Source organism: Thalassophryne amazonica, chromosome 17 (genome assembly GCF_902500255.1).
Source record: "Thalassophryne amazonica chromosome 17, fThaAma1.1, whole genome shotgun sequence".
In the NCBI taxonomy this organism is placed as follows: domain Eukaryota; kingdom Metazoa; phylum Chordata; class Actinopteri; order Batrachoidiformes; family Batrachoididae; genus Thalassophryne; species Thalassophryne amazonica.
The window spans coordinates 27392494-27418275 of record NC_047119.1 but is presented as its reverse complement, the minus strand read 5'-3'; the positions used below and the strand labels follow the sequence as shown (position 1 = coordinate 27418275).

Sequence of the window (25782 nt, the reverse complement as noted above, 5' to 3'; positions counted from 1 at the left end):
CAAGTATTAAACTCTAACCTGAAAGCTTCCAGAGGTTTTTGGCACAGACGATTCCAGTAGGCAACAACTGCCAGGTAAGGCCTCTACTGGTGGTTGGCTCTCACTGCGGTATTGTATCACTTCCTGTTCCGGAGCACAGCGGTGTTTTTTCTGTATCTGTTAGCTGTTTAATCTGCGCAGTTAGATTGATCTAGTTATCTAGATTACGATTTGTTTCCCAGTGTAATCTTTACGTGCCTTAACTAAAGCACTCCTTCTGCTGAATCACCTCTAAATTATTTACACATTATTCACTTTGCGTGTTTTTAGGAATCCGCTAGCTTAGCGTAGCTACTAGCTCTTAGCCGATTTAGCATGGCGGCTTCTCCTGTCTCTCCCACACTTTTCTGCTCTGGGTGTGAAATGTTTAGTTATTCCTCGGCCTCCTTTAGCAGTAATGGTACTTGTAATAAGTGTAGCTTATTCGTAGCTTTGGAGGCCAGGCTGGGCGAATTGGAGACTCGGCTCCGCACCGTGGAAAATTCTACAGCTAGCAAGGCCCCTGTAGTCGGTGCGGACCAAGGTAGCTTAGCCGCCGTTAGTTACCCCCAGGCAGATCCCGAGCAGCCGGGAAAGCAGGCCGACTGGGTGACTGTGAGGAGGAAGCGTAGCCCTAAACAGAAGCCCCGTGTACACCACCAACCCGTTCACATCTCTAACCGTTTTTTCCCACTCGACGACACACCCGCCGAGGATCAAACTCTGGTTATTGGCGACTCTGTTTTGAGAAATGTGAAGTTAGCGACACCAGCAACCATAGTCAATTGTCTTCCGGGGGCCAGAGCAGGCGACATTGAAGGAAATTTGAAACTGCTGGCTAAGGCTAAGCGTAAATTTGGTAAGATTGTAATTCACGTCGGCAGTAATGACACCCGGTTACGCCAATCGGAGGTCACTAAAATTAACATTAAATCGGTGTGTAACTTTGCAAAAACAATGTCGGACTCTGTAGTTTTCTCTGGGCCCCTCCCCAATCGGACCGGGAGTGACATGTTTAGCCGCATGTTCTCCTTGAATTGCTGGCTGTCTGAGTGGTGTCCAAAAAATGAGGTGGGCTTCATAGATAATTGGCAAAGCTTCTGGGAAAACCTGGTCTTGTTAGGAGAGACGGCATCCATCCCACTTTGGATGGAGCAGCTCTCATTTCTAGAAATCTGGCCAATTTTCTTAAATCCTCCAAACCGGACTATCCAGGGTTGGGACCAGGAAGCAGAGTTGTAGTCTTACACACCTCTCTGCAGCTTCTCTCCCCCTGCCATCCCCTCATTACCCCATCCCCGTAGAGACGGTGCCTGCTCCCAGACTACCAATAACCAGCAAAAATCTATTTAAGCATAAAAATTCAAAAAGAAAAATAATATAGCACCTTCAACTGCACCACAGACTAAAACAGTTAAATGTGGTCTATTAAACATTAGGTCTCTCTCTTCTAAGTCCCTGTTGGTAAATTATATAATAATTGATCAACATATTGATTTATTCTGCCTAACAGAAACCTGGTTACAGCAGGATGAATATGTTAGTTTAAATGAGTCAACACCCCCGAGTCACACTAACTGTCAGAATGCTCGTAGCACGGGCCGGGGCGGAGGATTAGCAGCAATCTTCCATTCCAGCTTATTAATTAATCCAAAACCCAGACAGAGCTTTAATTCATTTGAAAGCTTGTCTCTTAGTCTTGTCCATCCAAATTGGAAGTCCCAAAAAACAGTTTTATTTGTTATTATCTATCGTCCACCTGGTCGTTACTGTGAGTTTCTCTGTGAATTTTCAGACCTTTTGTCTGACTTAGTGCTTAGCTCAGATAAGATAATATAGTGGGCGATTTTAACATCCACACAGATGCTGAGAATGACAGCCTCAACACTGCATTTAATCTATTATTAGACTCTGTTGGCTTTGCTCAAAAAGTAAATGAGTCCACCCACCACTTTAATCATATCTTAGATCTTGTTCTGACCTATGGTATGGAAATAGAAGACTTAACAGTATTCCCTGAAAACTCCCTTCTGTCTGATCATTTCTTAATAACATTTACATTTACTCTGATGGACTACCAGCAGCATGAATAAGTTTCATTACACTAGAAGTCTTTCAGAAAGCGTGTAACTAGGTTTAAGGATCTACCAACCATGCAATACACGCTACCTAAACTCTGTAAGGGAGATAGAGTATCTCGTCAATAGTTTTACATCCTCATTGAAGACAACTTTGGATGCTGTAGCTCCTCTGAAAAGAGAGCTTTAAATCAGAAGTGTCTGACTCCGTGGTATAACTCACAAACTCGTAGCTTAAAGCAGATAACCCGTAAGTTGGAGAGGAAATGGCGTCTCACTAATTTAAAAGATCTTCACTTAGCCTGGAAAAAGAGTCTGTTGCTCTATAAAAAAGCCTCCGTAAAGCTAGGACATCTTTCTACTCATCACTAATTGAAGAAAATAAGAACAACCCCAGGTTTCTTTTCAGCACTGTAGCCAGGCTGACAAAGAGTCAGAGCTCTATTGAGCTGAGTATTCCATTAACTTTAACTAGTAATGACTTCATGACTTTCTTTGCTAACAAAATTTTAACTATTAGAGAAAAAATTACTCATAACCATCCCAAAGACGTATCGTTATCTTTGGCTGCTTTCAGTGATGCCGGTATTTGGTTAGACTCTTTCTCTCCGATTGTTCTGTCTGAGTTATTCTCATTAGTTACTTCATCCAAACCATCAACATGTTTATTAGACCCCATTCCTACCAGGCTGCTCAAGGAAGCCCTACCATTATTTAATGCTTCGATCTTAAATATGATCAATCTATCTTTGTTAGTTGGCTATGTACCACAGGCTTTTAAGGTGGCAGTAATTAAACCATTACTTAAAAAGCCATCACTTGACCCAGCTATCTTAGCTAATTATAGGCCAATCTCCAACCTTCCTTTTCTCTCAAAAATTCTTGAAAGGGTAGTTGTAAAACAGCTAACTGATCATCTGCAGAGGAATGGTCTATTTGAAGAGTTTCAGTCAGGTTTTAGAATTCATCATAGTACAGAAACAGCATTAGTGAAGGTTACAAATGATCTTCTTATGGCCTCGGACAGTGGACTCATCTCTGTGCTTGTTCTGTTAGACCTCAGTGCTGCTTTTGATACTGTTGACCATAAAATTTTATTACAGAGATTAGAGCATGCCATAGGTATTAAAGGCACTGCGCTGCGGTGGTTTGAATCATTTTGTCTAATAGATTACAATTTGTTCATGTAAATGGGGAATCTTCTTCACAGACTAAAGTTAATTATGGAGTTCCACAAGGTTCTGTGCTAGGACCAATTTTATTTACTTTATACATGCTTCCCTTAGGCAGTATTATTAGACGGTATTGCTTAAATTTTCATTGTTACGCAGATGATACCCAGCTTTAATCTGAAGCCATGAGAGAGGACACCACCATTAGCTAAACTGCAGGATTGTCTTACAGACATAAAGACATGGATGACCTCTAATTTCCTGCTTTTAAACTCAGATAAAACTGAAGTTATTGTACTTGGCCCCACAAATCTTAGAAACATGGTGTCTAACCAGATCCTTACTCTGGATGGCATTACCCTGACCTCTAGTAATACTGTGAGAAATCTTGGAGTCATTTTTGATCAGGATATGTCATTCAAAGCGCATATTAAACAAATATGTAGGACTGCTTTTTTGCATTTACGCAATATCTCTAAAATCAGAAAGGTCTTGTCTCAGAGTGATGCTGAAAAACTAATTCATGCATTTATTTCCTCTAGGCTGGACTATTGTAATTCATTATTATCAGGTTGTCCTAAAAGTTCCCTAAAAAGCCTTCAGTTAATTCAAAATGCTGCAGCTACAGTACTGACGGGGACTAGAAGGAGAGAGCATATCTCACCCATATTGGCCTCTCTTCATTGGCTTCCTGTTAATTCTAGAATAGAATTTAAAATTCTTCTTCTTACTTATAAGGTTTTGAATAATCAGGTCCCATCTTATCTTAGGGACCTCGTAGTACCATATCACCCCAATAGAGCGCTTCGCTCTCAGACTGCAGGCTTACTTGTAGTTCCTAGGGTTTGTAAGAGTAGAATGGGAGGCAGAGCCTTCAGCTTTCAGGCTCCTCTCCTGTGGAACCAGCTCCCAATTCAGATCAGGGAGACAGACACCCTCTCTACTTTTAAGATTAGGCTTAAAACTTTCCTTTTTGCTAAAGCTTATAGTTAGGGCTGGATCAGGTGACCCTGAACCATCCCTTAGTTATGCTGCTATAGACGTAGACTGGGGGGTTCCCATGATGCACTGTTTCTTCTCTTTTTGCTCTGTATGCACCACTCTGCATTTAATCATTAGTGATCGATCTCTGCTCCCCTCCACAGCATGTCTTTTTCTTGGTTCTCTCCCTCAGCCCCAACCAGTCCCAGCAGAAGACTGCCCCTCCCTGAGCCTGGTTCTGCTGGAGGTTCTTCCTGTTAAAAGGGAGTTTTTCCTTCCCACTGTAGCCAAGTGCTTGCTCACAGGGGGTCGTTTTGACCGTTGGGGTTTTACATAATTATTGTATGGCCTTGCCTTACAATATAAAGCGCCTTGGGGCAACTGTTTGTTGTGATTTGGCGCTATATAAAAAAATTGATTGATTGATTGATTAAGATTTGGTCATGTGAAACGGTTTTGTTTCTGTGCTTTCCAAAGGACTTTCCTCAGCTTTTATGCTTGCATGATACAGTTCATAATCAAGAGTAGCTTGTTGAACAGGAAGAACACCTCGGTGAATGCCAACAATATCATTCATTAGCTTCTGTTGCTTCAGTTAATGCGTCACTGCTCTTGATGAAAGTTCAGGATATGACCCCATATCAAAAAATGATCATATTGATAATGGGAAGGTTGTCAATGTTTGTTATGATAGCAAAATCTTGTCGCTCAGATCCCTTTGTACAGTGCTTATATGGAAGCCACACAATTCCTTTAACACCTACAAACATTTATGTGCAATAAAAAGTCTTATCTTCTTCAAACAGCTGGTTATACCTATTCACACATCATGTTCCTATCACTGCTGTTAGACTCAGATTGCCGTGTCAAAAGTTCTTAAATGTACATCATTTATGGTTGTAAAGTTATTAAGGAGGAACACATGGATTTAAGACTAAACATTTAATAACATTCACAGAGTTGGCGTGGCAAAGTATGTGGATACCCTTTTATGTCCAATCCTGTGCCTTCCCAAACTTAAAGTCACAGTGAGTAGGATTTCAGAATGTTTATAAGTAGAAATATACACTTTTAAGGTGCCACACCGTTCTAGTGTGGCAGTATTAAAAAATTGTTAACCAGATGTACAGTTCCATTGGGTGCGTTTTCCCGTTATATGGCCTACCATTGTCAGAGGTGATTTTGGTTTTACCTTATAGTTGATGTCCCTGTGAACAGTCTCACGAGAGCCTTGCACCAACCTCTCAACTTTTACGTGAGTTTGAAGATACAGAAGTGGCAACATAAGCTTATAATGTCAAAATCAAGTCATCAACCAATTCAGAGTTGGAATAATTCAGGGGTCTGTGCATTGATGTAGTCACATCTATTACTTTAAAATCAATTTATTTATTAATTGTTCCACTCTGAGAATATACCATTCATAGCTGCCTGTTCATTGGTGTATAATTTACCTGCAACACCAAATCAATGCGTTTTAGTGAGCTTATAATGCACCCTTCATGTCTACATGGGATTGGGCTCCTCATGGAAGCCGCCATGTTGATACAGTAGGACAAAAGGGACATAATCCGCCTTTCACATTTTCAGTGGTTGCTCCAAATAAACTCTATTGGTTGTTGGGGTGTGACTAACAATTTAGAGAACGCTAATTTTTGTGAAAAGGGGATCATACACAATACTCATCACAAGAAAATACAAGGGAGTATGAATCTCCATCACCAAAGAAGCAAAAAAATGCTTGCAATGTGAAGGAATATGATCTAGTACGGAAATGATGCTTAAGGTGATAAGTGTGAAACTTTAATTTTCAAGGTATAAAATCATTTATCATGTTCAAAAGTAGGGTACTCATGCTGACATTTTAAGTGAAATTTGTGGGCCCATCTTTTTTTCTCATGTTTCAAGTGCATTCTGGAGCTTGTTCCTCCGTAGTTTTTGTCAAATGCACTTTTATTTTAAATATTTTATTTTCCTTTCCTTATAATTGTCTTAACATGTAGGTGAAAATGTGGTGTGCTAAGACTTGTGTAGACTTTTTGCAAAAAAATTTATTTTAAAAGTTAATTATTTCCTGCGTAAGTATGTAGGTATAGACTTTTTACTGTCCACAGAATGTACAGACCAAAACTACAAATAACTCTCCCATAGTGAAGAAACATTCAGGACTTTGCATCAGAACTGCTACAGAGCTGGTAATCATACTTTATATTCAAATATGTGGGGTCTTTATAACAACTTTGTGTTGTTTAATAGGTAGGTGTATGCCTCTTTCCCTTTACGAAAAAAAGTTATGAATCTAAATACTGTCTTTGGGCAGTTTTGTCCATTCCTCTTTGCAGCACCTCTGAAGCTCCATCAGGTTGGATGGAGAGCATTGATGCACAGCCATTTTCGGATCTCTCCAGAGACGTTCAGTCGGATTCAGGTCTGGGCCATTCAAAGACATTCACAGAGTTGTCCTGAAGCCACTCCTTTGATATCTTGGCTGTGTGCTTAGGGTCATTGTCCTGCTGAAAGATGAACCGCCGCCCCAGTCTGAGGTCAAGAGCACTCTGGAGCAGGTTTTCATCCAGGATGTCTTTGTACATTGCTGCATTCATCTTTCCCTCAATCCTGACTGGTCTCCCAGTTCCTGCTGCTGAAAAACATCCCCACAGCATGATGCTGCCACCAACCACGCTTCACTGCAGGGATGATGCCCGGATTCCTCCAAACATGACACCTGGCATTCACACCACAGAGTTCAATCTTTGTCTCATCAGACCAGAGAATTTTGTTTCTCATGGTCTGAGAGTCCTTCAGGTGCCTTTTGGCCATGTGCCTTTTACTAAGGAGTGGCTTCCGTCTGGTCACTCTACCACACAGTCCTGATTGGTGGATTGATGCAGAGATGGTTGTCCTTCTGGAAGGTTCTGCTCTCTCCACAGAGGAATGTTGGAACGCTGACTGAGTTACCATCAGGTTCTTGGTCACCTCCCTGACTAAGGTCCTTCTCCCCTGATCGCTCAGTTTAGACGAGCAGCCAGCTTTAGAACAAAGCCTGGTGGATCAGAACTTCTGCCATTTCCAGCTGATAGAGGCCACTGTGCTCATTGGGACCTTCAAAGCAGCAGAAATGTTTTTGTATCCTTCCCCAGATTTGTGCCTCGAGACAATCCTGTCTCGGAGGTCCACAGACCTCCTTTGACTTCATGCTTGGTTTGTGCTCTGACATACACTGTCAACCTTATATGTAGACAGGTGTGTGTTTTTCCAAATCATGTCCCATCAACTGAATTTACCCCAGGTGGACTCCAATTAAATAGAAGAAACATCTCAAGGATGAAAAGTGGAAACAGGATGCACTTGAGCTCAATTTTGAGCTTCACAGCAAAGGCTATACATGTGATTTCTTAGTTTTTTATTTTTAATAAATTTGCAAAAATGTGAAAAAAAAAAACTTTTCACATTGTCATTATGGGGTATTGTATGTAGAATTTTGAGAAGGAAAAATGAGTTTCATCCATTTTGGAATAAGGCTGTAACATAACAGTATGTAGGAAAAGCGAAGGGTTGTGAATACTTTAAGGATGCACAGTACATAAGATGATCTAACGTGTCCTGGCCACCACGATCTGGACCTGGACCCATGGTAGAAAATGAAGGATCTAACTTGTCACAAATAATGTATGAAGCTAGAAAAGAACCCACTCTGTTACACAATAAAAGATGAGACTCCATAAAGCAGTTTTCAGTAGTTTTAATAATTTACTAAAAAAAGAGTGTAAAAGTCACAGATCTCTCTCACTGAAGTAGATCTGTCTGATATTCAAAATGATGACAGATGTAACAAATTTTTGCAAACTTGCCCTTTACTGTACATTTGTGTACACTTACTTGGCAATTTACTCTTGGCTGTAATTGAATATATATATATATATATATATATATATATTATATATATATATATATTATATATATATATATATAAGCTCACAGCAAATAAAAAAAAAAAAAAACCTTTGATATGAATCACTTGAAAGTAAACCAACCAGCATGAAATGTACAGCTTCAAGAAATTCCAAACAACACAGCTGAAAAGTGTATATACAAACATGCTAGGAATCTAACAAAGAGCAGAGCGACTGAAGCGGAAGAGACGGGCCTTTCTACTGGTTGACATCGTTTAGGAAAGCCAATGAAATAACGCGTCATTCTTAAATATTTCATCTTGCACTGTTCAAATACCATGGTCATCTATTGCCTAATTCATGATTTTTATTATTTTATTTGTTTTTGCAGAAGACAACACTTTATAAATATACAGTATACGGTATCTCCTGCATCAATTAGTTTAAGTTCTTTAAATAAAAAGGTAAATTGTTCAATAAATGTAGAAAATAAAAGTACAAGTAAAATGCTTTATTTTTGATAAATGTTTATACTGTGTCCACTTCTTAAGAGATGGTTGCACCCATCACCCTTATCATTAAGTGCCTGCTTGGAAGAGGTAATATATACATATACATATACATATATATATATACATACATATACATATATATATATATATATACATATATATATATATATATACACACATACAGACATATATATCAAATTCTATGACATGATATACTTTGTATAAATATGCGTCTTTACAATTGCATTAAAACTACCTTTTTTTTTTCCAGAGCCCAAGACAATTAATAGTCAGTTGGGAAAAGGCCTTATTTAGGTTTTTGTTTTAAATATTAAAAATATGTTTCAATTCTTTGCAAATTATTTCTTACATTATAAACAATTCTGTCTTCACTGGTCAAATATTTTCCACCGTGTTCACATCTACAACACTTTGGAAGGTGAGTGGGAAAAAAGTGCCATTATCAAATAATGCTCCCTTTTTGCAGTAAATTCAGACATTTACCCCTTTCAGAATAAAGGTAAATGTCAGACTGACCGACTGCAAGTCTTCAGAAACTCCAGAGTGCAGTTCTCTAAAAAGAAATCTAAAAACGTCACTGAAGTAACAAATCCATATGTGTGTCGTTGTGTTGTTTTGCTGGTTCAACTATTCTGCAGGTAAAGTGTCGGATCATCCAGGCCTCCTTTTGGAAATGTCAACCACTCAGAGGCGGAGCCCACGCCACGCCACTGATCCAATCTGGAGAAAGTTGTGATATGTCATTAAATGGAAATAATGGAACCGATCCATCCACGATTGGCATAACATCACAAAGAGAACCAGTTTTCAGGTACCAACTCGTCTTGCCTGGAACGTTTTGCAGCGCATATGTCTTACTTTCCAGGCAGGCGAGAATCTGATTGGCTCCGTCCTTTGGCCATTAAATCTGTGAAACAACAGAACTCTGGTGCTCTCTGGTGCCCAAAAAGAGGAAGCACAGGCACAGAATAAAACGTCATTTCTGTCCAAAAAGCTAAAGCATGTTCAGGATGGCGTTGTACATTTGGATCAATACTGCCAAGTGGACAGGCAAGCAGGACTGCCGGTCCTGGGTGGCAGGTGTGCATGTCAGCCAGGAGAGGGCGTTGTACTGCTCCAATACAAACCTGTTTTTGAGAAAGACAATTTCATCAATGAAAATGATGTTTCAAAACATTTCAGTTTAGTTATACTCTGAGCTTCTATTAAATTAGTCCAACATTGATGTGTGCATGTGATAAAACTCTACATTTTTAATGATTCGAATTAGCATTATCGCACAGCTCTTAGTAAATACATAAACAACAAAAAAAGTTGTTTGCAAAACAAGTTAGCTGCATCAGCTGGACAATCTTATTTCAGAACATTCCAGCCTCTGCTGTCTCTGATGTCTAGAAGCCTTTAGAGCAGTGGTGTATAAAGACATTCCAGAAAGGACCAAGAGGGTGCAGGTTTTCTTTGCAGCCACTGACTCCACCATGTGATTTCACTGAGGAACTCATCCCATCCCTCAAAGTGATGTTAATCAGTCAAATCACCTGCTGGAGTCAGTGGCTGCAAAGAAAACCTGCACCCTCTTGACCCTTTCTGGAATGTCTTTGGACACCACTGCTTTAGAGATTTATGGGACCCAGCCTTCAGAAGGGTGCAGACCCTGAATTGGGACACAGTCATGGTCTCACGTAAACGGCATCGTACGCTGTTGGGATGATCTCATATGTTCGTATTAACCACAAATTCATGACAGCATATGCTAATGCTAACCGCAGTTACTGTGTTATGTCAACGTGACACTTTCCTGTCTAAATGTTAGTGTGCTTCACATATAGTGCGAATACGTATAACTCAGGGCGACTCACGATGCCGGTGCAACGGTTTATGCACGTGGGAACACAGTGCGAGCAGCTGCATGATGTGTAACCACATCGCCCAGCTGCTGTGGAGGAAAAATATAAATAAATAAATACATGTTGCAATGGTTTTGTGCACACGGGAACACAGTGCGAGCAGCAATATATATAGTCACCCACTTGATTCGAACCTGCAGTTTTCAAAAGCTCTGGTTGCCAGTCAGAAACTTTACCACTGAGCTACCATTGCTGGCCTCTGAAAGATGCAGGAAACTGCCTGATATCAGGAAGGACATGGACATATTTAAAAATAAAAATAAAACCACACACCATATAAAAACATCGTATTATATTGAATCCCTCTTATCAAGTGGGCAATATAAATATGATCTGTCTGTTCCTCCATAGATGACCCATGGTCACAGACGTACAGTCATGAAATGACATGAATGAGAAGCAGTTCGCTCGTCTCATCATTTCCACATCTGCTGGCGTGTGTCCAGCTGGCCCGCGTGCGTGTTCTGCACGCTGCAGGACTTACACCACGTCATGTGGAACAGAGCTCACATGGGTGGTGTGACAGTTAGATCGCCCGCTGCATGTTATGATCTGACTTTCCATTTCAACCTGGGGGCAGCCTGTCAATGGGCTGCAGCATGCGCGCGTGTGCTCGTCGCCACAGCGATCCCACGTGTCCATGTGATGACAGCAAGCAGACACACGTGCGTCACAGTGGGCAGTTGTTAGTCCATGTCCATCCAAACACAGTACGTGCTGTCCAGCTGGGATGTCCAGAATGACAGATCTCCACAGCCGCTTCTGTCGGCGGACACGCTTCCTGTCAGTTCAGCGCACACGCCAAAGCTACACTCGTGGGGCACTTAGACAAATTTCACTGCCATATTACAATGATTGTCCTGCAGACTGTTCTTGTGCCAAGAATGCGAAGGCCACACATTTTCTAAGTGCCATGCGAGTGCGTGTCACCTAGAATCTGTCCGACACCTGCCGCGAGAGGGTTCAATGGGCTCGCACAGTGCACACTGTCTTTCAGGCCCGCAGGTGTGCACAAATAGTTGCAGCAACAGGTGTATCGAGGCATCTATGATTTTACACGTTTGCACACGATCCCTGCTTCAATGCGCACTATAATGCGCAAATCAAACCAAATTCGCACTAGTGTGAAGGGGCCCTAAGGCTGGTAGTTTCCCAGAAAATGTTCATTGCTGCTAAATGTAATTTATAAAGTGGCTCTGGAAGGCTTCCGGTTCACCAACAGCGTTTGACAATAAAATAGAAGGAGGCTAAACGTGTTCTATGTTGACCTGAGCACATCAGAGTGGTTTTGGAGTCTAAAGGTGTGGGATCCTCTTGGTTTTATCTGCACCAGCTCATCTGACTGAGCTAGTAGAGATGTGGTGTGAAGCGATGCCTGAAGTAAACATCAAGGACAAAAAGGTCACATGTTTATATGCAGGTGACAAAATAAAGAACCTATGGCAGCTTGTCCTGTAAGATTTCCTGTAATAACAGTATATCAGCACTGTCTGGTGTAGTGTTTTGGAATACCGTGAGGAAAAGTGGACACTGTTCTCAGCCTGAGGACAGGAGGGAGGCCCAGAACCAATGAGGAATCCATTTGCCTGCGCGGGGGTGGAGACGTAGTAACCCAGAGCCAACGGTTGCTGCTTCAGCTCCTCTGGTGGATTGTCTCTGGACAGCAAAACGTTCTCCTTGGCTCTGGTGCACACAGAGAGAAAAAACCCCCAGAAACAGTATTTTATTCAGCACTTTCACTGTGATTTTAACATTTTTGATTGGTCAGTACTTCTGTATACTGTACAATCCTTAGCACTTGCAGAAGCAGAGCAAGATGTAGAAGACTGAGATAAAACTGCTCATTTTATGGTATTACATAAGAATGACTTCACCGCTGTTTGCATATTTATGTCACCTGAAAAAACATCTGCAGATATTGTGCAACTACTGTCTCACCACAGCTCCCGGGTATAGATTTGTTTTTGTTGTTTCTTTGAGTTGATGTTTTGCAACAAGAGTTAAGATTAAGTTCACATCAGATTACATGACCGAATTCATAACATCACCGAATAACCTTCAAAATCAAAACGTAAACCGACACGTATATACGAGGTCTCTTAGATAATAAAACCGACCCTTTTATTTTTTTTTTAACTATATGGATTTGATGACAGCGATTACACAATCATGCTTGAACCCTCGTGCGCATGCGTGAGTTTTTTCACGCGGGTCGGTGACGTCATTTCCCTGTGGGCAGGCCGTAGGCCTTGAGTGAGATGTGGGTCCCGCCCTCATCGGCTGAATTCCTTTGTTTCACACGCTGCTCGAGACGGCGCGCGTTGCTTTATCAAAATTTTTCTGGACCTGTGAGGAATATCCGAGTGGACACTATTCGAGAAATTAGCTGGTTTCTGTGAAAAGTTTAACGGCTGATGAGAGATTATGGGGTGTTTCTGTCGGTGTAAGGACTTTCCCACTGAGCGGACGTCCTGCAGCGCTTCCAGGCGCTGTCAGTCGGCCTGTTTCTGAGCTGAAAAACAGCCTAATTTAAGGCTTAATTCACCCAGGACACATCGTGAGAGAACAGAGAAGAGTTCAGAAGAGGCCGGCATGAGGAATTTAGGCGGACATTCCACTGTTAAGGACATTTTTTTAATGAAAGACATACGCGCAATTCGCCGAGTCGTTTCCGTGACCGACTCGGCAAATCTGTGTACGCCGCGACAGGAAAAGAACACCGTCCGTGTTGAAAAACCATTTGTAGAATTCAGGCGGCTTTTAATGGCTTTCAACAAGTGAGTAACTGAAGAAAATTGTTTAACAGCTTGGCATGTTCCCAACTGGCCATTAAGATTTCCAACGAGGTGTTTTTCCTTGCCGCGACCCCCGCGGTCGGGTCCGCCCGACATGCGACTCTGCCCGCACGTTCTTTCATTACAAAATGACCGTTAATCAATCAATCAATTTTTTTTTTATATAGCGCCAAATCACAACAAACAGTTGCCCCAAGGCGCTTTATATTGTAAGGCAAGGCCATACAATAATGATGTAAAACCCCAACAGTCAAAACGACCGTTAACAATGGAATGTCCGAATAAACTCCTCATGCCGACTTCTTCTGAAAGTTCTCTGTTCTCTGACGACTTACTGCGTCAACAGAGCCTGAAATGTGGAAGTTTTCAACTTGAAACTGCGAGAACCCTGCCGCCCTCGAAGCGCAGATCGCCGTCAGGCGCCGTGGACCGTCCTTAAAGCGACACTACCAGACCAAAATCTCTCATCATCCGTTAAAATTTTTAACCGAAAACCAGCTGAATTTATTGAATGGTGTCCACATCAGTATTGTGCCTTACAGTTTTGAAAAAATTTTGATCAACAAAGCAACAGTCTCTGAGCCATTCCTAAACAATGAAAAAAATCGACGAGTGGGTGGACGACCTCCTCACTCAAAGACTGCCCACAGGCGAATGACGTAACCGACAGGCGTGAAAAAACTCTTGCATGCCCACGAGGGTTCAAGCATGTCTGATGTAATCACACGTGATTCAAATCCATATGGTTTTTGAAAAAAATAATAAGGTCGGATACTTTTCTAATAGACCTTGTATATGTGTGTGTGTGTCTTTTCCGAACTTTTGTCAAGTGATGTGCTTCTTTAGGAGAACTTCAACAACTATCCTGAAAGTGTTACTTCAACAACTATCCTGAAAGTGTTACATAAATAAAGTTACAAAAGGAGTTTGAAAAGTTTTGAGCCTAACCCAGAAAAAGTAGGGACTGGCACTGGTGGGTTGGCAGCTGCTGGGGAGTTGGGGGCCGTGATCTCCGCGGGGTGGTGCCCCGCTCTCGCTCAGACGGTCTCCTGATCACCTGCTTTGGTGTTTGGGGTGGGATCCGGGGTGGGGGTTGGCAGGCCCTGCTGGCTATGCTGGGGGACCTGGCTGTCGGGTGGCCTTGTGCACTTCCTGGCCCCAGGGTTCGGCCTCGCTTCTTGTCTGGGGGCCGGGCCCCGCCCTCGTATGGCTCGGTGGTCCCTACCTGTGCTTCAGATTTGGTTGCAGTGGCTCCTTTGCCCCCATCCTTGCCGCCGCTCGCTCCCGCCTTCGGGGGCAGTGGCCCTGGTGGTGTGGTTCTGGGGCTCCCCCTATTAGTGGGCTCATGCTGGTGCCCTGTGTGCTTCCCTTGGGTATTGGGCTGCTCCCTGTGCCTCCGTGAGGAGGGGTGGTGTCGGGGGTGCGTTCCGGCGCCGTCGGGCCACTCCCCTGTTGGTCTGTCGTGCTGCCCGGTGGCTCTGGGGCTGCCCTTCCTGGCCCCGTGCCCTTCCGCTGCCCTTTTTCTCCTGGTTTCTCCCGGGGCCTTGCGTCCTGGACCCATTCCCGTCGATGCTCGCAGCCAGCCGCATGGCTTCCGACGTGCCGGAGTAGTCCATGTCATATGGTAAGGATCTGCACTCTTGTCTTGGCCCAACACACCAGCCACAGTAGTGATCAGGTATTTAGGTGTGATCTGGGTCTCTGTGCATGGATGGTTGTGTTTGTGGCCGTCACCACAATTTGGTTTTGGGTGCTCTCAAGGGGATCAAGACTACGGTGTTCTAGATTAGGGTATGGATGCTCACTAATTAGACAACAGACTGTTGGTGTCACTGTTTATGTGTGGTTGTTTGTCCTGGTATGTTGTATGGTTGGGGCCCTGTCTCCTCGCTGTCTCATGTCACAGTTATTGCCTTCACCACTTCTCTCTCGTTCTTGTCTGTCTCTCGTTCTTGTCTGTCTTTGTGTAGTTTTGGTTGTCGGCCCTTCCTGATAAAAGTTGTCGGTTGGCTTTAAGTAGGATGTTGTAGGCTGATCGGGAAGGGCGGATGGGGGTCACACACACACACACACACCACATTCACTCATGCACTACATACCTTCTGTCTTGCAAGAATAAATTGCATATATGCGTATTAATGTTCACAAATGGTTCTGCCAGTGTGGCATTTACCATTACTATATATGCAGACAGGAGGAAAAAAAAAAGTAGGGAATGTGTCAAGTTTTGACTCACTGGGTGCAAGGTTGAGAAAAGTTGGTTTCTCAGAATGCAAAAGATGGAGAGCCACACCCTACTGAGTCAGGCTCAACATTTCTTAATCACCCCTTGTATTGTGACCCTCTCACCAGACAGTGTAGACATCTTCATTCTTTTTTTTTTTTTTAAGGATTTGAAGTTCTAAACTTAGATCTGCTTTGTTTTCTTTGTCTTTCTTCTTTTTAATGATTTTTTTTTATGGTTTTCACAAAGTCTCTTCTTATTCAGTGATATGATTCATATTGCACTTTAAAATAACACATTTTTTTATATTTATTAAAAACACTGAACACCTTGTTTTCATTCAGGACCATGGGCAAACGTTACTTCTTTTCATTGTTCTCTAAGTTTCTTTTAAAAATATGTCCCATGCTCTCCCCCCCACCAACCATACCCTCGACACATGTGACTCAAATTGGGTACAGTGCTTCTATATTGACCAGCTCAACGCGTCATTTATTTTCACTGTAATCCTTCAAAAAGGATCAAAGTTATTGCAGTTCTAACAGTTTACAGATTCCACACTTCACAGCTCAATCTGAGCCGGTGGAAACTACGTACAGGTGTCTGAAAGCAGCTATACGTAAATTCATATGTACAGGTTGAGCTCTCGCATGTGAACAGGACAATGTTATTTTTTTCTTTTTTCAATGAGTAAATCTTACCGTTTGCATTTATATGACAACGTAATTTTAACTGAGTCACGGAACTTCTACAGGGGTTTAGCTGTGGGCTGCTCTCAGAGATAATCAGCATGCACACAATACAGTGCCTGCAAGTCATATTCCACAGCACACATTACCGTTGTAAAAAAAAATGTAATTGTGTTTCTTGATGTCTGAGTACATCTTGCTGGATAAAGTGATGACTGATTGGAGTCTTTGCGTGTGTGTGTTTTAAAAAAAGTTTTGAAAACATTTATTATATTATGATTTCTTGGTTGCCATGATGACAGTTTGTGTAGTATCATAGCTGTTTTACGAGCGCGCAATTACAGGTTTGTGTACAGAACAATTAGTCCCTTCATAGTGTCTGATCACACCCTGTTTCTTCTGTTCTTTGTACGTCATATTTTTTTTAAACATACTGAGATCAATATAGGTTTGTTTATTGGTATATAAAAATTTCCACTGCAATAAGGTGTGATCTTCGACAGCTTGATTTACTGTTGGTTGTTTATTTATTTATTTATTTTCCTATCTTCACGGCAACCATGACTTACCCTGGTATGCTGGAAATGTGATCCTATTCCCATCCCGGACGGAGATCCGGGGGAGGGCACAGGCGAGGTGTTAGGGGAGGGGTGGAGGTTCCCGGTGATCAGCATCATGTCATGACCGATGTCATTCTCCAGTTCGTCAGGAAAGGGCAGGTCGAACATGTCGTCTGAGCAACAAAAATGACACCAGTTACTCACAAGGTTCTGACAACTGACAGCACAACGGACAAAAACGATGTCCCAACGGCGGCTGTGAATTATGTCGATTTCATTCAGTGCTTTCATTACAAATAGACTCAACTGTTTTATACGCTACACAATGTTGGACTTTCACCATGCCTACAATTTGAGATTTTGTTGTTACACTTCACATAAGCTTCACAAAAAGATGAGGGACGTGTTTTTGGAAAACATTTTCTTCACTTTTCCAAAAACACGTCCCTCAGCGGATGTGGGAGCAAACATTTTATAACAGGATTTCCTTGTGACTAGTGGCTCAGACATAGGATTAAATGAGTCAGTCAGTCAGTGAGTCAATTACTACCTTTACATGTACAGCAATAATCCAACTCTTGATCTTATTCTAAATGAGACATCTCATTCATGGTGTTTGAGTTTTTAAAGAATATTCCAATCGTATTCCCCTTGACATGTTTCAGAGCATAGTTTGTCTCATGAGCACATTACCACCGCTATGCCAAAAATGCTGTTAAAAGCCCAAAAAAGACATCACAGTCTCATTTATACACATCCACAATGCACTTCAATAATCCAACTAAGACTGGAATATTCCACAATTACATTATTATGTTAGATAATATCTGTGCTAATTCCTTATTCGATGTTAATTTTCAAGTGTTTGTGTTATTTGTTTGGAAGTTTCTGAGAGTTAAGTTTCACCCCTGTTGGTGGGAGCCAGTAACATTAGAAATGTGAGACTAAACCACACCCATTGTTAACACCCACATTGTATAAAAGTGTTGTACAAGCTACTTTGTGTGCCTTTACAAGATAGACACTGTGAGGGACACAGGCCTGGTTTTTGTCATGACCTTTAATAAACTAAAAATGAGGAATACAATGGCTTGGTTCTTGGTAAGGGGCAGTAAATTACATGAAAGAACCGGGTAGAAATAACAATTACTTACTCTGAGTATGGTCTTATTCGTGTTAACGTAATTGGAAAATGGTATTAACACACAAATGTCTTATTGAGACTATTGTTTGAATCAGGTTTTATTATTACAATATTAATGGCCAAATTCCACAAGTTACTTCATTAAAAAACCCACGGCATATAAACAATTAGCTTCTGATAGACAAACATGAAGGCCAGAGACTCTCCTATTTTGGGTCATGTTGGTATCTTTTAACATTAATTTGAAATTATTCTTTTTAATTAGTATACGTAAGAGGACCATCACAGTAGGACATGCAGCACGTGTAAAATATGCCTTCTGCATCTACAACATCTATAACATAAAGTTAAAACAGGTTGATCAAGTTTCTTGTGAAGCTTTATTTCTAACAGCAGGATCCTCGTGGCCACTAAGACCACTGCTGCTTGTATTTATATTGTCTGTATGACTTTTATATGTTTGGTTGTATTTGTTTTTATCAGTCACAAAATAAGCCATTAAGTGAAAATGGGTTTTAAATGTGTCATGTTGGTATTGGTGAGGATGCTCACTCACTTGTGGGGAAAATAATGTTTACAGAATCGAGGTATGAATACATCACTAACACAATGATATAAATCTACTTACCAAAAATCTTATTAGGTTACAAGAATCACATTCCACGTTTGCCCATTTTTTCCTGTCATTCTTCCATTCTGCAGCCTGGCTGCTTATAAAGTCATGACTCCTGTCCAGCAGTCAGTAATTTTGCTAACTATCTGTGTTTTGCATCATCTCAGCCATCAATGTGGCACAGCCAGACGTTGCTTTCTGTGATTTTTTTTTTTCATTCAAAAAATTTACTTGTACATCCCATGCCAGACTGAAGACAATTCCTTCCATATTTTTTATTCACAGTTTTGTTATTGCGGCAGCTGTTCCAAATCAGAAGTGATTTTGCAGCCCTCTTCACCACTAAAGCCTAAATGTCAGTAATCAATACTAAGAATGGTATGATATCATTTTTCCATGCAAGATACAGTACGATAGTTAAACCTTACGTATTTGCCAATACAATACCAATTCAATACCGTATTCTCTGTTTTAAAACAACTAATCTGTTAATAAATACATTTGTCTCGATCCATTTTGCCAACCTAGCCAATGAACAAAATAGCAAGTCAAACTACAAACAAATATTCTACTCTAACATCCCTAAAGGAAAACAAACGTAGCCATAACATGGCCCAGATGTGTAACAGAAGATTGAATCTGATTTTTTTTTTTTTTTGTATTTTCGATATCTGACACAGCGCTTTTGCCTTATATAGGACTGTTATCAAGCTGGAATCATCACACGCCTAATCAAGATCCGCTTGGGTTAAGGTAATTTCCCCTCCATTAATATTGAAATATCACGTCTCCACTACTTAATAAAAAGTGTGATTTTAATTGGGCTTTACTAAAAGCTCTTTTAGGACAAAGACACAACTGATTTGTGTTGCAAAAATAACTACATTTATAAGTGTGGAGAACAGATTTGTAGGAAAAGAGTCCTTTGGGATTTAAGGCTTGCAATAACTTGTGCAGTATCAGCACTACAATAAGGTACCACGGTGAACTTAATTGCAGAGTCACCTCCAAATCCAGCCCTGCTGTGATAGTTCAAAATTGCGACACACAGTGTTTGTACACCTTTTCCAAGGTTAAATTCAATCGCTTTTCCAACACCTTGGAGTACACAGCCACTAATAATCTGATCCCATGTTAGTGTCGTGTGACTTCTATCATGTGCTCTTACCATTGTTGTCCTCAGTGGGGTACGAGCTTGGGGCTAGTTGGGTGGTGGCAGATGTTGGGAAGACAAGGATGTGTGTACAGGAAGCGTCCTGAGGCGTGTTCAGCTGGGAGGTCTGCAAGTTGAGAGCAGTGCTGCGGCCAAACACTGAGCCCATGGTGACTGCATCTACACATCACAACGTGAATATTGCGTACACCAAGTTATCTCCACCACACATGTAATGTTCTGACCTGTGTGTGTTTGTTGGTTTGTTTACGAGAATACTCAAGTTTAATGTGGAGTGAAAGGGAACTCATGAAATTTTTCCCGTGAATCTCGATAAAGGTGCAGATTTATCAATAGTTATGATTTCCCCACATTTGACATACATCATTTCGCCAGTTCTTCTGTCTTGCAACTTCCTGAATATGCTTCACAATAACAGCATTTCACATCAGCTTCTACTTTGAATTTGCAACTGTTGAGGGTCACAAATATAACTCATTTAAGCATTTGATTTTCCACTCTGCCCACGATGCTACGTATTGCCAGTGTCAGAAGAATAAAAATCAGCCGTATTACTTTGTCACTGTATATAGGCCCCCTGGCCCATACTCTGAATTCTTAGATGAATTTGGTGCGTTCATCTCTAACTTGTCAACTCGTGCAGATAACATTTTGATTATTGGTGACTTCAACATTCATATAAATAAGGCTTCTGATCCCCTCTGCAAATCATTTATGGAAATTGTGGATGCATTAGGATTTCAGCAATGCATTCAGGACTCGATGCACATTAGTGGAAATACCCTGGATTTGGTTCTTGCATATGATATTGCTGTCATGAATGCTGGCATCATGCCTTTTGCTTTGGTGGTTTCTGATCACTCACTTATTAAGTTTACAGTTTCGCTGCTGTGTTTAGTGGAACAACACCCTTATATATCACTATGGCGATGCATCAACTCTTCAACTACGACTGAACTCAGAGCTAGACTGTCTGATGGCTTAGCTTCACATTTAGCAAATTCCAAATCGTTAGACAGTCTTGTGGATACTTTAAACTCAGTGCTCAAAACTGCACTCAACATACTGCCCCACCTTTCTAAAACCAGTGCCCCCCAAAACACAGTCACCTTGTTCAATGATTACTTGCGTGACCCTCAAGCATAAGGCTAGAGGTCTACAAAGAAAATGGGTGTAGAGGTCTAGAAGAAAATGGTGTAGTTCAAAATTAGAAGTATTCCACCTTGCATAGCATGATGCTATCTTAGACTATAACCATGCACTGCTGGCTACAAAACGGGCCTATTACATTGATTTCACCACAAAAACAAGCATAACTCAAAGTTCTTGTTTGACATAGTGGCACACTTATACATTGACAACCACCTGTAGTTCACTCTCCTTTCACGCACAAGAGTTCCTGGATTACTTCGAGAAGAAAATAGAAGACATTAGGTTAAACATATCCCAGCATACCTTAGACCCAGGCCACTACACCCTGCTACTGAGGTGGGCGCCATTACTGAGCTTACCTAGATTACAGAATTTTGATAGTATCTCACTAAGTGTGGCTGACAAAACTCGTAATGCTACAAAAGCACAACCTGCTTATTTGATCCTATCCGCAAAGCTTGAACTCTTGACTGAATGTGCTGGAAATTATTAATGTCTCATTACCTTCTAGAGCTGTTCCTAAATCTGTTCAATCTGCAGTGATTAACCGTTACTTAAGAACTCTAATCTTGACCCTAGTGCATGGGTGCCCAGTTTCGGGTCCTACAAGCTCTACCTTCCTGACCCTCTTAGTTGTCCTCCCTGCTCCACACACAGGAATCCAATGAAAGGCTCATTAAAAGCCTGCTAACGAGTCTTCATTGGATTCAGTGTGTTGGAACAGGGGAGACAACTAAGAGTGTCAGGAGAGGTAGATCTCAAAAACCGAACTTGGGTCACCCCTGCCCTAGTGTATTGAAAAACTATAGGCTGATATCAAATCTATCATTTTGCTCTAAAATTCTGGAAAAAGTGGTTTAGCACAGCAGCTCGTGGACTACCTTACCAAGAATAATCTTTTCGAGCCACTGCAGTCTGCTTTAGAAAATATCATTCCATAGAGACAGCTCTCACTAGAGTAGTGAATGATCTTCTGCTTGCAATGGATTCGGACACCACTAACCGGTTTCTGGTGCTGTTAGATCTCATGCTGCATTTGATACAGTGGATCATCATATTCTACTCGATAGGCTGAGAATCATTTTGGGATACTGGGAGTGCCCTTGCATGGTTGACGTGATACCCTAACCAGTCGTTCTCACTGTGTTTTGTAACAACAACACTACCTCTAGACCTTAGTGACCTTAGTGATAACTGTTGAAAACCATCATTGGACCAATTATCTTCCATAATTTTGGTTTGAGTAATTTTTGATCGCTAACATGTTTTGCAGGGGTAGTGAATAAAGCTTTAACAGTTAAAAACATTTGTTAGTCTGATATCAAAGATTTAGTGCTTATCTGTTAAATGTTTAAAACAGCTTTATTCTCTGTAAACAGAGGAGAGCTGTTTCAGGAGAAACCGCTCTATCCTCTGCAGTCCGAGGGAGAACATGTCACAAGATAATTGCTCGTGACCCCATACTAATTCACCGGCAATATCACCCAAGTCATCCAAGGCATACAGTTTTAACTTATGGATAAATTTAAACCAAACTAATTTTGAACATGTTATTTAAATTAACGTCACTTCTGAAAGTTGTATAAGGTGAAAATAATCAGCTATATGTTTTAGTTTAATTATTGCACTAATTGTTGAAGGTTTTAGTGTGGACAATGCCTCGGCAGTGCTAGCGCATTATGGGTAAAAGTTTACAGCAGGAGAAATGCATTTGAGACGCTCTGATCAGGCAGCATTAAACTCTTTGTATATTGTGCCTAAAACTCTCATGACTATATTCTCTGGGTTTATAGACATTGTTATTGTGTTTGTTTTATGTAAAAAATGCCAGAAGAAGCTCAGGTTGCTTCTCCATTTATTATTTATCAATTACAATCACTGTTGAGTTGCAATTTGTTTGCTCTTTAACGTCGTGATTATTGTCCTTTACAACAATGTTTGTCATCTATGTTCCATATATAAGATGGCTGAAATTCGGTTTGCATTCATTGAATTCCATGCAGATTACATGTAGCAGACATGGATTATTTGGAATATTTGTTTTGGCAATTTTTTACGGTCTCTACTGCCATCTACTGACCAGTAGTGTTCATGGCAGTATTCGCCCTAAGTATTGAGATATCCCATAATCCTTTGCGTGCCAGAGAGTTGTTGCAGCCTTTTGCTGCAGCTAAAGAAATAAAAATGTACATTTTGTTTATACAATGTTCATTTACAATTGTCATTGTGGAACAAAAAAAAAACCTCTGGTACGCAAAGGATTATGGGTTAGGGTATGAGCGTCTGGGCGCCACTAGATAGCAGTGTTCTATGCATTTTGATCCCGGTTATATCAAACGGTTGTCTAATCACAACTAGACTTTTGGCTTTTGCAAATGTGTTTTTTTTTTTTTTTTTTGCTTTTTACACATATGAATAAAATGGCATATTTTACAAAAGCACATTTATATGTAAATACCAACACACACATCACGTCACATTAACGTGTTGGTTTTTACATAGAATGAATGAGTCAACCAATCAGTGTTAGCGGAGACTCATTTTACCCATAATCCCTTTGGCATCTGTCTGTGTTTACTATAGAACTTCAGAATTAATGCATTATTTAAAGTTAAAAGATGTGTTATATTTTAACTTTGTACAAATGACAGAATTGACATTAATGGAGTTATTCTATCTGGATTAATTTGATTTTAAATCAAAACCATAAGTCAAAACTGCTTTATTTTCCAACACCACCAACTCACGGTGGCACTGCTATATATCCTGTTAAGGAATAATGGCTTGTTTTGTGTGTGTAGTGTTGAGCTTACCTCCTCTCAACTGCTTCACTGCTGTAAAATATGTACCACAGACAATACTGAAAGTTATCGGTTAGCTGTAGCTTCCGATAAATTTTTGGGTGGTTTATCGGTTTAGCTTTATAAAAGATAATTTTTCAGTTAGCTGTTTAGTTGTTCTCAAAGCTAACTTTTTGGTTAGCTGTGCCCACCACTGGTGGCCAGTGATCACCTTAGTATTGCTTCTGTTTTTCCTTGTTGCTTAATGCTGACAAATTACACTGTATTTGTTGTCTTTCTGATGCTTGATTCTGCGTTTTTTTGTTTTGGAGGTGCGGCTCCATCCAGAGATGGGTGTGGTATCTGTTCTGAAAGCGTCCTGTGCACCGGGAACATTTCCTGTATGTTTGTTTGGTGAATTGTTTTGTAATTTGTGTCTGTAGCATGGCACAAGCAGAGGGTCACCCCTTTGAGTCTGGTCTGCTTGAGGTTTCTTCCTCAGGGAGTTTTCCTTACCGCTGTTGCTCTGGGGGTTGGTATGGTTAGACCTTACTTGTGTGAAGCGCCTTGAGGCAACCTTGTTGTGATTTGGCGCTATATAAATAAATTAAATTAATAAGTTAAATTAGTTGACAAAGTAATTTCAGTCATTGAAGTTGTAATACTTTAGAAAAAACAGTCTTAGTTTGTAGGAGCAATTAGTTGAACTAACAAATTGCATGTCCAAACAGATTTTAATAATGCGACAAAGTCTACAAGAACAACAACAGAATAATAGGTTGTTGTGGACAATGCAGAAATTAAACTTAATTAAAACTAAACCTATAAAAGAGAAACACTCCAAAGACAACATTTACTGAACCATTAAAAAAGCAAGTTCCTTAAACCTGTCCCTTGTTTTCATTCAGGGTCACAGCAGATCCAAGGTGGATCTCCAAGGTGAATTGGCATGTTTTATGTTGGATGCCCTTCCTCATGCAACTCCACCTTAAACAGAGTAATTAAATCATGAATAAATCATGAATAAGGGCCTACCACCAAAACTAAACAACTGCTGATTCTTGCAGTAACCAACGTTTCCACTAAGTTGTCAACTTGTGTGCAACAACCCACTGAGACCCAACTGTAGTGAGACAGGGTCTTAAAAAACAAGTCAATAACTCAAACTACTGCAGGCTATATTTAGGTTTTTAACAAAATGTAAATAATCACATTTAGCATTGTATATTTTGTGAGGCTACTAACCAGGCATGATCACAAAGGACCCCTGTGGCTCTGTGGCTACCAGGCAGGCACTGAGGATTGTGGGGGACTCTGCAGATGAGATCCCGCACATACGACATGCATCCCTCAACTGGCGTCCGATAGAATGGAGGGAATGTTCCCCGAGCAGTGAGCTCCAGTCTGGTCAACACAAATGGAGAGAGTGAGCAATGTAAGTGAAAGAGAACAAGATGAAACTCAGGGAGCATTTTAGTGACAATTTCTACAGTCCTTTTTTTTTTCCACTTTAAATGAAGATCTGTGTAAAACTTTGTGCAAATTAAACATTTTTCCATGTACATGTATACAAATATTATTACTGCTACTATCTATAAAAAGCACCACTCTTAGGGTCCTGCTTATCAGGCCTTTTGGAGAAAAAGAATGAAATTAAGAACAGACTTAATGTTTTATTTTCTATGTACTATTTAACATAAACAGTAAAGTGCAATCACATCTTTCAGAGAGAGAGAGAGAGAGAGAGAGAGAGAGAGCTGTGTGTTTCCACCGTCAGTGAGTCATTTAACTTTGTTTCCGAGCGTATTCATCAAGCTGGATTTTGTTTCTCACCTTTTAGCTCGCCATGCCCCAGTCTGCCTAATCGACCAATCACAATCCTCCATGGCAGTGAGGTCATTTGGATGATGCCAATACACCACTCCCACATCTTCTGGAGTCCCATTTTCCTGGCTGACACTTTGGGACGTCGTGCTCTATGATAAATACAAAAATATGTACATATAGTATGTATGAACCTTTTGAACTGATGGTTCATCCCTTCAAATGTAAATACAACAAATTATTAA

The 25782-nt window shown here is 40.8% G+C and overlaps 1 protein-coding gene across 6 annotated transcripts in view; it reads right to left on the bottom strand.

Moving 5' to 3' along the window:
- Nucleotides 1–8976: 8976 nt before the first annotated feature.
- The window catches only part of LOC117528866 (mediator of RNA polymerase II transcription subunit 13-like), a 219085-nt gene continuing 202279 nt past the window's right edge, over nt 8977–25782 (bottom strand). For all 6 annotated transcript variants that reach the window (XM_034191442.1, XM_034191444.1, XM_034191443.1 and 3 more), the window contains exons 25-31: nt 25547–25689; nt 24959–25117; nt 19776–19940; nt 16860–17023; nt 12095–12265; nt 11851–11957; nt 8977–9802 (exon numbers count right to left, since the gene is read on the bottom strand). In XM_034191442.1, coding sequence (XP_034047333.1) covers nt 12119–12265; nt 16860–17023; nt 19776–19940; nt 24959–25117; nt 25547–25689 — 778 coding nt within the window. In that variant the 3' untranslated portion in view covers nt 8977–9802; nt 11851–11957; nt 12095–12118. The remainder of the gene's footprint in view (nt 9803–11850; nt 11958–12094; nt 12266–16859; nt 17024–19775; nt 19941–24958; nt 25118–25546; nt 25690–25782) is intronic.